Source organism: Phyllostomus hastatus, unplaced genomic scaffold (assembly GCF_019186645.2).
Source record: "Phyllostomus hastatus isolate PE091 unplaced genomic scaffold, TTU_PhHast_1.1 phas_scaffold_760, whole genome shotgun sequence".
Lineage (NCBI taxonomy): Eukaryota > Metazoa > Chordata > Mammalia > Chiroptera > Phyllostomidae > Phyllostomus > Phyllostomus hastatus.
In genome coordinates, this window is record NW_025334040.1 from 1009390 (window position 1) to 1023976 (window position 14587).

The window sequence follows — 14587 nt, forward strand, 5'->3', positions numbered from 1 at the left end:
CGTGACACAGACACACAGGAGCTGAGAACACGGACAGTTCGGCCATGCAGCCACCGCCCAGGTTGCTCACGAAGGCAGGTTTCTCACCTGCCGCGGGGCCCTCACTACGTCGACTCACCGCACTCACAGACCAGGTACGGGGAGGACTGTGGGGCGTGTCCTTCTGTGCTTGCTCGTGTTCTCCAAGTGACGTGGGCTCTCTCCCAGGCTGACAGCGCTCTGCTTTGGGGGCTTTATGAATAGAGCCCGGTGTTCTTTCATCAGATGACTTGATTCTCCTCCTCCAGACTTCTCCTCGGTTTCTGACTACCTTTGCCTTCCCTTCCTACTTGATACCAATCCGGTCAGTGTAATGACTTTTAAACATGTATGTAGATATTTTTGGAGAAGGGAGCTTTTAGCCGCACTACAGACCCACCGATTCAGAATCCACGTTGCCCAGGCCCCGGAAGCTTCCCCTGCAGAGTGAAGTCGGAGGGGCTCCGGCCTCGCACACACGAGGGCCCTGCAGGGCTTGTGCTGGGCAGCACTTCCCCTGCTCAGTCTCTCCTCTCCCCGGGCTCAGCCAGCAAACTCACGTCCTGCTTCCCTTGCCAGCCCCTCGCACCCAGACAGACTTCCCCAGGCTTCCCCCTGAGAGTGGGAGGCATCGCCCCTTACCTCACAGAACACACACAGATGACGGAGGGTGCTGATAATGCCAAGATGGTCTCCACATAAGGACACTAGCAAACAGTGGGACCGATACAATGGCCACAATTTGCATTGCTTCCTACAATCAAAATAATAGTAGCAATTGTTTGTGTAGGTTTGAGACAGGAGAAAGTAAGCTTCAATGAAAGAGTAATTGATAAAAGGTAACGATGTGAGCACAAATTTGACGATAGTGTGGGAAAATTGAGAATGGAGGTCCTGGAACGTGTGCACGCTGGGGAATATGGTGAAGGTAAATGTTTGACGCTCTGGTTTCCTGGAGATGCCACGACAATGGGCCACTGCTCGGTGGCTCACATTCACAGAAACGTGCTGTCTCCTGACCCTGGAGCGTAAAAGTCTGCGTCCTGGATGGTGGGCACCCGTCCCTCTGACACCTGCAGGGGACCCTTCCACGAGCCTCCACAGCTAACGGAGGTTTTCCTGACATGACTGGGGTTCCTCGGCCTGCAGCTGCACAGCTCCAGCCCCTGCCTGCTCCTTCACATGGCAATCTCCTTCGCTGTCCCCGTCATCACTGTGGTCTTCCATGGACTCCAGTCATGCCCGACTAGGAGGCCACCCTACCTCACATGGCCGCATGGTAACTAATTACACCTGCCAAATCATATTTTTAAATAAAAATGCCCTTTGAAGTAATGGGAGTTGTGATTTCACAGATCTTCTTGGAGTAACCAATTTAATGGCCCACATTTGGGAAGAATCTAACTCAGCAGTTACTGCTCCTCCTGCACTGCGCCGCAGATGGATTCCACTTTCCGGGGCATGTTTGACAGGTTCCAAACCCCCGAGCCCCCAGCAGAGGACCCTGGTGAGGGTGAGGTGGGCCAGGAGAGGGCACAGGGTGAGGAAAGCACCAGGAAGACAGGAGTCCAGGTCATGGTGGGTGCTGCTGTCTGGGTGTCCCTTTATCTCCTCCTCAGCTCCCTGGGTGAGGGGTGTGTCCCCCCTTGGTGGGACGTCATGCAAATATGAGCTCACAGCACCATCCAATTCACAGTCCTCAGTCCCGTTTGAACCCTCACTCTCAGGAGGAGTCTGTGAGCTCTGAGTCTGTCCCTTGAGAGGAAGCACCTGCTGTCCCCTCTAACTCACACCAGTGACCATGGGTCAGGGCCATTCAATTAGAACCATTTGAGTTTCTTTCAGGCCTTGAAGCTTTGAGAAGACCCACAGCGCCCCCTGGTGACGTCCTCTAGCTTATTCATGGTGGTGGGAACTACAGAAGGAATTATCAATATAGGCCTTTATTTTCTGTCAAAAAGTAAAATAAATAAGTAAATAAGTAAGTAAACAAACAAATACATAAAGCATAATCTGATCTTGATTCCCTGTAGATCATTTTCCCTTTTATTTCAACTACTGGATCTTTCAGTTCTACAGTCCCCATTTGTTTTGTTTTCATGACTTCCTTTTTCATTCCGAGTTTCTCTCATTTCCCAATGCTCGTAGTTTCCCGTCAAATGTACCTGACGAATGCCGCCTGAACACATCTGTCATTAACGTCGTCCGTCTCATGTCTGTGTTACTGTCAGCAGCTCGTCTTTTCTCTGAGTCTGTGTGAGACGCCAGGTGCTTTGTTCTGAGTTCTGGACATTTTGGAAAACACATTAGGGTCCTCTGGGTCCCAACGCTCTCTTTCACCCGGTGACCCCTGTTCAGAGCAGCACCAGGTCAGGGGGCATGTTCCGTTGCCACTGGCCCCTGCAAAGGTGGAGCCTGACTGCAAGGCCAGCTCTGTGTTGCTCTCACCTCCCTGGGCGCAGTGAAGTGGAGACTGTCCCCAGCGGGTGCCCATCAAGGGGAGTGAGAGACAAGCCCGCTGCCGGATGCCTGAGCTTCTGGGTGGCAGCGGGGGTGGGCGCTCAGCTCCCCGCTGAGCCCTTTCCTGTCACCACACCAGGGACAGTCCAGGGCAACACAGTCCCAACTCCCCTGCCTCCCAATTCTCACTTAGTGCTATTAATGCAGGATGGGCTCAAGGTTCATTTCTCAGGGGCCCACATAGTCACCATCAGGGGGCGCACGTGTGCAATTTACTGTTGGTCACAGTCAGGGACAGGGCAGTGATGGGTCACTGGGGAGAGCTGGGCAGACGTTTCCTCCCTTCCCCAGGTAATGGGAGCCCTTGGTGGCATTAGGTTGTACTGAGTCCTAATAATGAGGCTCCTGATAATCAGACTCCTGATTGGGCTGGAGCCCAGAGGTGGGGAAGGAGGTCGTGAGCACCACCAAGGAGCCAGAGAAAATGCTCAACCCCTGAGGGTCACTGACCCCTGTCCTAGGTCACAAGGACAGAGACCTGCCTGGGAGCCCTGAGGACCCATAGGTTCACTGCTCCCTGTGCAGGAGAAGGGATGGTGGATCTCGGCTCACAAGAGCTTCCCAGGGGCAGTGAGCCAGGAACACCCTGAGGATGTCCTGTTCCTGCTGGCCCACATTCCGGCCCACACCCTGGAGTGCTGGAAAGTTCCAATCACATCTGAGAGGACAGGGGACACAGTCAGTGCCTGTGGGCTCAGGAAAACCACTCACAAATGTTCCCATGGTTCTGCGTGGTGGCAGCTGTGAGAGCACCTCATCCACAGACCCACTTCTCCCACGTGCCCTGCAGCAGCAGGCTCAGCATTTCCCCAGCTGCTGTCGAGCCTCCCCCACCATCGTGTGACAAAGAAAAACAGATTTTCTGTTCCCAGGCCCTGCATTTGCCCGTTAACCACCCCATCCTCGACTTCACAACTGAACTGAGGGCCCCAGCAGGGCTCACAGGTGAGCCTGCCCCTGGAATTCCTCCTGCACCTGAGTCTTCCCCCAGCATCTCACCTCTGAGTTTCCAGGCCCTGAGACACGATGGCCCTCAGCCTGCCCGGAGCTCAGGGCAGGGTGGGAAGGGGACAGTCTCTGCTCTGAGCCCTCCCAGTGCAGATCCATGTGGTGAGGGACTGTCCCCCTGCTGGGATGGTCCTGGGCTGTGACCAAGGAGAAAGGCAGGAAGGGCTGCTCCCTTACTTCAAGGGACAAGGAAGTTCCTCAGGCTCTGGTTGTATTGCACACGGATGGAGGGCAACACTTCTATGAAAATGAATAATTTGTTTTTGTTCGTTTTTCTGTTTCTGAGACTTAAGGAATACAGAATAGAATATTGAGAGTACTCTCACAATGAAACAAAGGTACCTCCAAGTAGACTTTTCCTGTATACAGGTTACGTTATAATGTTGAATTGCCATGAACCAAAACTGTGTTAGGCTGAGGTTTTTGTCCCACTTCCCCATCTGTGTGAGTCACTGTGGTGAGCATCACTGTGCCAGATCGCACAGTAGCATTCGGCCTCGTCCTCAGGCTGCAGCCCAGAGATGGTCAGGAGCCCTGCATTGGCCGAGGTGTCTTTGGATCCAGAGAAGCGGCTGGGGACCCCGGAGCCCTGGTACTTATCTGAGTCGGATTTAAATCTCAGCAGATACCGGGGAGCACTCCCTGACTTCTGCTGGTACCAGTACATATTTTTACCACCAACACTTATGTCACTCCTCAGGGTGCAGGTGAGTCTGGCTGTGGCTCCAGGAGATGCAGAGAGGGAGGGCGGCTGAGTCAGCACAGCCTGGGAGAGGGAACCTGCAGACACAGACACATGGTAGAGAACAGAAGGGTCAGGGTGCAGTCTTTCTGGGTTGGTCTCTGGGGCCCATCCCTACCTGTGCAGTGACAGAGGAGCACGAGGAGCAGAGGGGCCCAGGCCATGGTGAGCACAGACCGTTCTCAGGCCACAGAGCTGGGGCTGGGCTGCCCAGGCCTCTCTTATCCCCTCCCTGCTCACAGACAAGGGGCTGCTCATGCAAATGTGTCCCCACCCAGAGCTTGTCACCTGGGGCCCTGACAAGTCTGTGGCCCTTGCCCGCACAGCCAGCCTGTTCTGCTGGTTTCCCCTGTGGGTGGGGCTGGGGGAAGCCTCTGCTGGAACCACACACAGGCCCACGTGCAGGGGACTCAGATACTCGCAGAGAGGACACACCTGCCCAGTCCTCCCAGGAAGCAAAGGGCCAGCCCTGCTGCCCCCTGTAAGAGCAGACCAGGCACAGTCTCACAGCGACCCCTGCTGGTCTCTTTAGACCACTCCAACACCTCACCTTTTCCTGCTTCCTTGACTCTCCCCTCTTTCCAACACAGGAGGGTCACCCTACAGGGACCACAGTGGGGCACTTCCGGTGTGAGCATCACTGATTCAGGCCTCCTCCATGGGCGGTGGTCCAGCGGAAGTACCACAGAATCCTGCGGAGGAGAGCGTGGGGACCACTGTGGAGCAGAGGCCACAGGGCCTGGATCTGAGAGCAAAGTGGACTTGTCCCCGTGGAGGGCCCTGAGGAGGGAACCTGCTCTGGGTGCTGAGTGTGACCAGGAGCTCACTGAGGGGACAGAGACCTTCACAGAGGAGGATATAGAAGGAGCAGGATGCTGACCCTTGCAGAGCAGGGTGGGGAGGAGTCTGCACAACCATGGGGCTCATCTGTATGGAGCAACAAAACAATAAGGGGTGTGGGGAGGGGGCAGGACCTGAGCATCCTTGGGAACCACTGTGGGACCCGCCTGCAACTTTGGCCCACGTGCTGGGACATTTTTATCCCACTTGAACCTGTCCTCAGAGCTGCATTCATTATAGTCATGCTCATACCTTAGGGATTTGCTCTGTGGGAAGTCCTAGGGAAGAACTTGGGACAGACACCAGCAAGGGCACATTCAGGGGGCCTAGGGGAGATGGCAGCAGAAGGAAGAAGCACAGGGTGGGTGGGCTGCTGTCCTGAATGGGACTCGGAGAGAGGAGCGACCTGACTCCACGGTGTGGGTTAAAACTCTGATGTGTTAGAGAAATGGTAACACAGTTCTTACGGTCACAGGTAGTCATGTTCTTACAGTCCCTCGTCACTCTGCCCCATGACATCTGTCCTTTCCCCGGCTGGCCAGGGGCTCTGGGACCAGACAACCTTTTGTTCAGTGAATCCCCACAGACACCCTCGCAGATGAGCAAACATCCATAATCTGCCCGCTGCAGGGTCCCAGGCTGACAGTGCTTGTCGTAAGAGCAACTTTCTGACGCCCCGCAGACCCTGATCCTGTGCTCCGTCATTATAGCCACCCACTGCGGCAGGTCTGACGTTCCTAGGAAACACGTATTCTCAGGAGGAGGAAGGAATGTTCGCATGTTCTGACTATGCAGCCCCCCTGCCTGTGTCTGTGACACGGAGACCAACATTGTGCAGGGACTGGGTGCATCTCAGGATGAACAATAAATTTACCAACAGCTTCTCTGTGCAAGTGAAACTGGAAAAGACAGCAGACCTCCTGCTGCCTGTCACTACCAAACCCAGTAACCAGAGGCAGAGATTGAATCTCTATGGGCGCTTTATTCAGATGGCCAGTGATCTGAGAAGACGGCAGGGTCCCACCCTGAAAGGCCCTGCTCACGTTTTCTTTCCAGGCCAACGTTTTTATAGCAGGGAATAAACAAGGTGTGGTGAGGGGTTTTGAAATTCAAGGAGAATTGGGTGAAAGAAACTGCAAGATTCTTGTCCTGGGCAGTTGGCTGTCTCCTGGGACAGGTGGTCCTCTGTCTCTCCCTGGAACTCAGTGGCCCGCATGCCTCCCCTTGTCCCCAGGGGTGGTCCTCAGCAGTGCCCCAGGAGGTCGGCAGTTTCTCCCAGGGGCCAGGATGGGCCTTCTCTGTATCTTCTGAAACAAAAGCTTTAACATATGCATTACTCACTAGCTTTATAACGATGTACCTTAAACTAACATATTCCAAATTCTGAGTCCCCTCTCACAAGTACTCAAAGGTGGATGGTTGCATCTTTTTAAAGAATCAGTAATTCTATTGTCATGTTACAGAGATTGGCTGTGGGTGGTGGAGAGTGGACGACACACCTGGGAGATGAGAGTAGGAAACACTTAGGACGGGAACTCAAGCTGGTCTACGGGGTTCACCATCCTCCCCAGACACAGAGCCCTGGGGAATGAAACTCCAGCAAGAACTTGTCCTTCTTCCTGGAAATGAATGTGGAGATGGAGTTCAGTCCTGCAGAGCGAGAGGGACAGAGGAGAGGGTGCGGGAAGCAGCAGCAGAACAGAGGAGGGGAGGGGCAGTGTGCAGAGCCTGGTCAGTGCGCATGTGCAGGACCCGGGTCCCTTCACCTGTGTGGGCTGCTCCGGGGACAGAGGGAACGGTGTCTATGACTGGGATCAGTGTTGACGTATCACTGTGGATGTGTCATTAGCAACACAATATTGTCACTTTAAGGTGTAAGATGTGTGGGCTCAAAACGACTGTCTTTCTTCTTTTTTCCTTTTTTCATCCTCACCTGAGGACATACTTATTAATTTTTAATGTGAAAGGAAGGGAGTGATAGAGAAAGAAAAACATTAATGAGAGTTGGAAACATGGGCAGGTTGCCTCCCCACTTGCCCTGGCCAGGGACCCAACCCACAACCCAGGCATGTGCCCTGCGGGGAAAACAATCCCAGACTCTTTGATTCTTGGGACCACACTACAGCCACCTGCACCACAGCAGCTGGGGAAACACTTCTGTCTTCATCACCATTTGTAGTTGCAGACACTGTGTTCATTTGTTACCTCACTCCGACCCTGTGGGCATGGACAGCGGGGCTCCACCACCTCACCACTGTGAGACCCTGGACTGGACTGTGCTCCCGGACTGAGTCACTCATTCCTGTTCAAGAACAGGACCAACAAAGGAGCGCCCCCTGCAGGCACCTCCATGCAAATATCTCAATACAAGATGCTCAGACACAAGGTCTTCGGGCCCAGGGGTTTTTGTCTCACTTGCTCGTCTTCTGAGCCACTCTGAGTAACTGATGCTGCTCTCACTCTGATGAGCTGTAGCACAGTAATAGTCGGCCTCGTCCTCAGCCTGCAGCCCAGAGATGGTCAGGAGCCCTGCGTTGGCAGAGGCGTCTTTGGATCCAGAGAAGCGGCTGGGGACCCCGGAGGCTTGATGCTTTTGTGAGTCTGAGTTGAACACCAGGAGATACCGGGGAGGACTCCCTGGCTTCTGCTGCAACCAGGCTATAGCATAACTACCAACACTGAAGCCACTGCTCAGGGTGCAGGTGAGTCTGGCTGTGGCTCCAGGAGATGCAGAGAGGGAGGGCAGCTGAGTCAGCACAGGCTGGGAGAGGGAACCTGCAAACACAAGTATTAATGGATGAAGAGGCAGGAACCCAAGTAAATGATCTGGGGTTTTTGAGTAATATTGGCCAATGCCCAGGATCCCAAAGTCCTGTCCCTACCTGTGCAGTGAGAGAGGAGCATGAGGAGGAGAGGGGTCCAGGCCATGGTGCACACAGCCCCTGAGCCCACAGTGGGGCTGGGCTGCCCAGGCCTCCTTTTCTCCCCATCCTCTGCCAGGGGAGGGGCCGTTCATGCAAATGTGTGTCCATCCAGGGACTGCCCAGCCCCTCCCTGAGCCCTGGAGCGAGAGCTCAGCTCATACCCCAGACAGACAAGGGTGGAGGTTATCCTCACCCTTTGGTAGAGCCCATGGAAGAAGCATCTGCTGAGACAGCCAATGGTTAATGCACAGGAGAATAGGCCAGACCCGAGGGGAGACATAGACAGACATAGCTGCCAAGTCCCCATCAGGAGCGCTGGGCCCAGCTGCCAGATCCTGGCACCCTTGAGTAAAATATCCTCACTGAGCAGCTGTGTAGGGAACACAGTGCAGTCCCACACTGCCACCTGCTGGTGACAAGGCACATCTGACTCCTTGGACCAAAGCCCTGAGAGCCCAGCTGCTTTCTGCAGCTCAGCAGGTCACTGACTCTGTTCACACATCCAGGGGTTGGTTTCCAGATATCGTGACTCTGATCACTGTTCACATAGTGCAGTATCTCACTCCCAGGGGTTCTTTCAGGTGCAAACATGTACTTATATGATAAAGCAATTCGTTTCCATCCCCACTGAAGATGTGGCACAGCACATACACAGGGAGCTTCCTCTCCCACATTACAGGTGATGGACAGCTGATCCAGTTTGAAGGGCTCACAGGGGCTGCTCAGGAAAACGACACATAAGAGGGTTTCCCAGGACTGCAGTCAGTAGCATATTCAAAAATGAACTATTAAGGAAATATTTTAATACATGGGATGCATTTGCAGTTTTTATGGAAATCTAATTTAATTTAGCATGTAACTGGTGAAAAGCACTGGATTTAGTTGGCTTAATATTTACTAGTGGATAATGTAGACTGCTCTTTATTTGAGAAATTGACTGAATAGTCTTATGTTTGCAGTGTTCTCCTTTTCTGTGTCACATGTTTCTTGCCAGAAGTCTGTCTTAGGTGCCCTAAAATTAGTTTATATTTCAAACAAAGTGTTCTTGCAGCTTCTTATTCATTCTCTTATTTTAGTAACAAGCTAAATGTGAGTTTTTGATGCGTTCGCAGCTGTGCTGAGTGTCTCGGCAGTTGGAGGCAGAGACCAGCATGACCCTCGGACCCAGGTCCACCTCGGCTGCACCTGTGCTCACGGTCCTATGGTCCCACACGTCTAGATTCACAGGAATCCTAGTCAATGACTCTGACCAGAGTCACTTGCTCACCTTGGGCACTGTGTCCTCAAGACACTCGAGGTGTCTTTCTCATGCAGCTCAGGAAGGTCACCCCTGCTCAAAACCCTCAGGGGCTCCCCACTGCTATTTGCACAGAACCCCAGTTCCTGAGGTCTGCCCAGGGGCCTCCATAGCCTCTCCCCCACCACCCATGGCTGTCAGCCCACCTTTGGCTCCTGAACAGCAAACTCCCTGACATCTTTGTAGCTGGAAAACCATGGACTCCAGTTTTTCCTATGGTCTCCATCCAAGTCCAATTCTTCTCTGTCGGTGTGAAAAGTGGGCTTAGACTTTAGATTACATAGGGAGAAAACACAACTTTTGGCAACTTTCAGTTTTTCTTAATGACAGGACATACACACACCATCATGCATAAAAAGAGAGAATTTAAATATATATATATAGTTATATAATTATATATATGTAAAGTGAGAATTTTGAAGTTACAAAACTTATAAAGAATAGTTCACAAAACCACCTGTCTCTACTCAGCGTCATCCACAGGGCCCTCCTGCCTGTCTGCCCTCCTCCGTGACTGTGGCCCACCCCCAGCTGCCTGTGAGAGCACACCACTCGAGAGCGCTCCGTCAGACCGTGCATCTGCTCATGTGCATGTTTCAGATGCCTTGAAACCCTTGCACGTAAAAGCAATGGATTACAACTACTCTCATGAACGTATGTGTGTTGTAATTCGCTCAGAGGAGCCCAGACTAGCTGGAAGGTTGGCCCAGAGCAAGCACAGAGAGGCTTGGGAGGATGACTGGTTCCTTATTAAAAGGGCAAGGTGCTTCCTACGCCTCAGATAACATGATGCCAGGGCACAAAGAGTTCTCTCTCTCTCTCTGTCTCTCTCTCTCTCTCTCTCTCTCTCTCTCTTTTGCCTGGTTCATGCACAAGTTCTCTCCATGGTGACATTTGGGTCCAGCAGCCAGTCAGGGCCCACAGCAGGCCCCATAGATCCAAAGGATGAACCTTCCATACGAAACAGAAACGCTGGATACTTGCCTGTGTTCCAGCCTTGCTGAAGCCACAGCCGAACGTTTTCCATGGCGGGACAGACGGACCCATGTGACACAGCAGCAGGCTTCTACTTCCACCTGAATAAATCTTGTCACCCCACAGTCCCCCATGAGTGAGTCCGAGAAGTGCTTTTCTCAGGGTCCCGTGAAAGGACACGATTTCCGCCGGCACCAGGAAGGGTCACTGGGTTCCCTGGGGTCACACCTGCTGCATGCAGGCCTTTCCTGCCCCCGCTCCACACTGCGGGAATGTTTCTCTCTGGAAACACGGCAGTTCTGTTTGATTTGGGAGAACTGTATTTTGAAACAGATATTTTCATTGACACCATAAAGATGAACAGATTTGAGGGAATGAAACCTTTCTGTGTTAATAGAACAAGTGACAGCAGAAGCAAACTCCTGAGCTGGTGTTGGTCACAGGGAAGGACAGGGCACCGATGAGCCAGGCAGGGGCCGGGAGGGCAGGTTCACCCCTTGCCCCGTGGGGCAGGAGAGCTGTGTGGCATCGGCTTGTGTTCAGCTCTGAACTGGTGATCACCAGCCTCTCCCAGGGGCTGCGACCCAAAGGTGGTCAAGAGGTTGTGGTGACAGCACTGAATTCGGAGAATGAGACTCAAACCCAGGAAGGTTCCTCACAGCACGTCCAGGTCACAAATATGGGGGCTCCACCTGGGAGGCCTTCGGAACATTGCCATAGTCACCCCCCATGTGTCTGCTGCTTCCTGTGCAGGAGAAGCTCACCTGGGGTCTGGGCTCATCAGCAGCTTCATGGGGGAGGAAAGACAGACACACACTGGGGACTTCCTGCTCCTGATGCCCCGCAGCCCAGCCCACAGCCTGGATGGCTGGGGAGCCCAGGGAAGTGCGAGAGGACAGGGGGACAGTCAGTGCCTGTGGGCTCAGGAGAACCCACTGACAGTCATGAGGTCACCAGTCATGGAGGGTGCCCAAGGGCCCAGAGTCCAGGGTGAGGCTGAAGGGCCTGGGGCCGTGGGGATGTGGAGGAAGTACCACAGGATTCACATGTATGGCATTAATTTGTGGGTGGCAGTGACTGTCTGGGTCATCACAGGTACTTGCAGACACAGTATTATGAGATAAGAGAAAATATATATTGGTCTCAGCCTCCTGCCCTTGAAATTTCCTGAGTGACAAGTTTTTCTTTTGTTCTAATACTGTGACTCTGGGTGGGCTCCTGGGGGAGGACTGCTCACTCATAGACAGAGGCAGGATGCAAAGCCTGAACTTTTCAGACCTGCCCCCCATTTCCTTGAGGAAGGAGAAGGGCTCAGGTGGAGTCAGCAAACTAACTGAAACCTCGGGAGGGACCCGGGAACCTGGGAGTTACAGCCAAGGCCATGAGTGAAACCAGGGGATGTCCTGCTAGTGACCGTCACCTGAGGAGCGGGCAGTCCCATGGGACAGAGCCCTTCACTGCGGCTCTGACACCATCTCCAGGCAGTCGTGTGGGAGCTGAGTTGTGTGGTGGGACATCCAGCTGGTGCAGGGAGAACTGCTTGTTGTGAAGAAATACCCCCGATACATTTGGTGACCAGATGTGACAAAAGTGAAGGGTTTTGTGTGAGTACAAAAGAAGACACAACAGTGCAGAAAAACTGTGATTTTTTTCTTAAAAATATTAATTTTGTTAAAATTTACTCCAACACTGTGGGGACAACACTGTCAGGCTTTGTCACCCCTTCAGGGAGAGTGACCAGGGACGCCCTATGCTCTCACTCAACTGTGTGCTGCTCCGCCCCCTTCCATGGACGTTTCTGACTGCAGAGGAGCCCACCTTGCAGAGGCCCCCACAGAAGCTCCCGTGAGGCTCAGAGCATAACCTCTGGGCCCAGGGGCTTCTGTCTCACTTCCTCAGCATCTGAGCCACTGTGAGTAAGTTAAGCTGCTCCCACTGCCATGATCTATAGCACAGTAATAGTCCCCCTCATCCTCAGGCTGGGCCCCCGAGATGGTGAGGGCGGCTTTGTTCCCAGAGATGGATCCAGAGAAGCGCTCAGGGGCCCCAGAGGGGCGGTTGTTTGTGTTGTAGATGAGCATGCGGGGAGCCTGGCCTGGGGTCTGCTGGAACCACTTAGGATAGTGAGTATTGGAGACTGACCCAGAGCTAAGGCCACAGGTAAGCGTCACTGTCCCTCCTGGAGACACGGACAATGATGGCTCCTGGGTCACCACAGCCTGAGAGCTGGACCCTGAAATGAAAACGGACACATGAGGAATGAGGAAGGAAGGCACAAGGTCCCTTCCAAAGCTGCTCTCTGAAATGTCCATGAACCTGGGCAGAGGGTAAGGAGGAGAAGGAGCAGGAGAGGAGTCCCGGTCATGGTGCAAATGTGTCCAGGACACGCTGGCCCCACAGCTGACACTGGACACTCTGGTGGCTCCTTTATCTCCCTCAGCTGCCTGGAGGGAGGGTTTGTGTTTGGGTCATGCTTGATGCAAATCTCAGCTCTTTATTTCCCCACCCTCAAATTCGTGCGTCCTCACCCAGGGCCAGCTCTACTGTCGGGAGTCAACAGCTGGCCTGCCTGTGGGCTCTGAGTTGGTCCCCTGGGAGGAAGCACCTGCTGTAAAATATACCTCAAGCCCCTGAGCTTGTTGCCTTCACGGTCATTAAATCTGAATTGACTGCAGGCCTTGTTCACCTCAAGTGGACCCACAGCACCCCCTAGTGACAGCCTCAGAAAATAATACCTATAGTGTGAATTATACAGAGCAAATGTTGTATTTCTTTCAAATATGTTGTAAACTTTGAACATCCCACTTTATTGTCCAGGTATCACCAGGCTCATGGTCTTCTGTCTTTGTGAATACTTGTTGGTTCTTTTCCTCCCCAATTCCTGAATTCAATGTAACTGTTAGTCTGTTCTTCAGCCCATCTAGTGGGGTTTTAGTCACCGAGTGTCATTTTTATTTCAGTAAGTTCCCTTCCATTTGAATTTATAATGTATATCTCATTTGTGACGTTCACTCCCTTTTCACTTGTTTAAACGATGACCACAATTGTTGTCAAGGTAACTTCATGATTGTCTCTTAAAATCCATGCCCCATGATTTCCACCTCTCAGTCTTCTCAAACCAAATTCGGGTCCATCTGCCAGTTGCTATGAAGTCAATACTGAACAAGCAAGTGCTGCTGGAGCCACATGGCTGCTATGAAAAGGAGTGAGAACATGTTACCGGGAGAGAGAGTCAGAGAGAGAGAGAGAGGGAAGGAGTCTTTTTAAAATAGGGATTACCGTATTTTCCATGTAAAAGCGCACCCATGTTTCTGTGGGCATTACTAACAGTGTTATTATACCCAATATTATACCATGGTATGTTACCATCATACCTGTGTATAATGACCATCCTTATTTTTTCCTCAAAAATGTGGGCAAAAAAATGTGCATTATACATGGCAAATACAGTACATTATCTTGGGCTTGGGAAGGACCAGGCACCTTTCCAAACTAACCAATCAACTTCCCAAGCTTTTCTGGGCTGGCTCAGACCCTCCCCTTAACCAATCTATTTCCTGGATAACCCAGGGTTCTGTGTCCCACATCCAATCCAATCCTTTTCCCAGGCTGGACACTAATCTGTCTTAGTTCCTACTGCACATGCTGCAAAGTGGAAGCAACCCCCACCCTACGCCATCTTGCCCTCTACTGGGCAAGTGCCCACCAGAGGAATTTCTTCAGGTGTTTTATTCCTCCCCGGGTAATGACCAGCAGCAATCCTTCCTGACCACTCTGTGGATTTAGAAGTCACCTGGGAAAGGAGTGGAGCTGCAGCTTGCTAACACAGCAGGCCCAGTGTCTGATCCCTCTCCACAGCCCATTAGGTTCAGCAATGTCTGATGCCATTGGCTCCCTTCCTTGATCAGCATCTGGTTACCGATGCTAACACGGCAATGAGATAAAGAGAGACAGAGAACGCAGAGGTGGACGTGTAGAAGGAGAGAGAGAGAGACAGAGGGAGACAGGGAATGAGCCCAGGACAGAGTGGACCTGTGCAAGTCAGGCTTCTCATAACCACACTGAATGGCCCCTTATCACTTTGTCCTACTCTGTGGTTAGAAAACAGTCAGAAAGTCCATCCAACCTCAAAGCAGAGGGGATCACACAGTGTGGGAGAACAGGAGGCGAGAACACTGGGAGCCATCCTGGGGCTCCCAGCACACAGGCCACAGGAGGCACTTGGCCCTGAGTCTGTCCACACTGGAGCCCTGGAAGGTTGCC

General features: G+C 52.6%; 2 gene segments (V, D, J or C); both read right to left on the minus strand.

Moving 5' to 3' along the window:
* Positions 1-3955: 3955 nt before the first annotated feature.
* Positions 3956-4452, minus strand: LOC123810880. The segment is given in 2 exon segments: positions 3956-4326; positions 4407-4452. Coding segments are annotated over 2 exon segments (417 nt in total).
* A 7767-nt stretch (positions 4453-12219) lies between these two features.
* Positions 12220-12689, minus strand: LOC123810881. The segment is given in 2 exon segments: positions 12220-12557; positions 12641-12689. Coding segments are annotated over 2 exon segments (387 nt in total).
* Positions 12690-14587: the final 1898 nt, after the last annotated feature.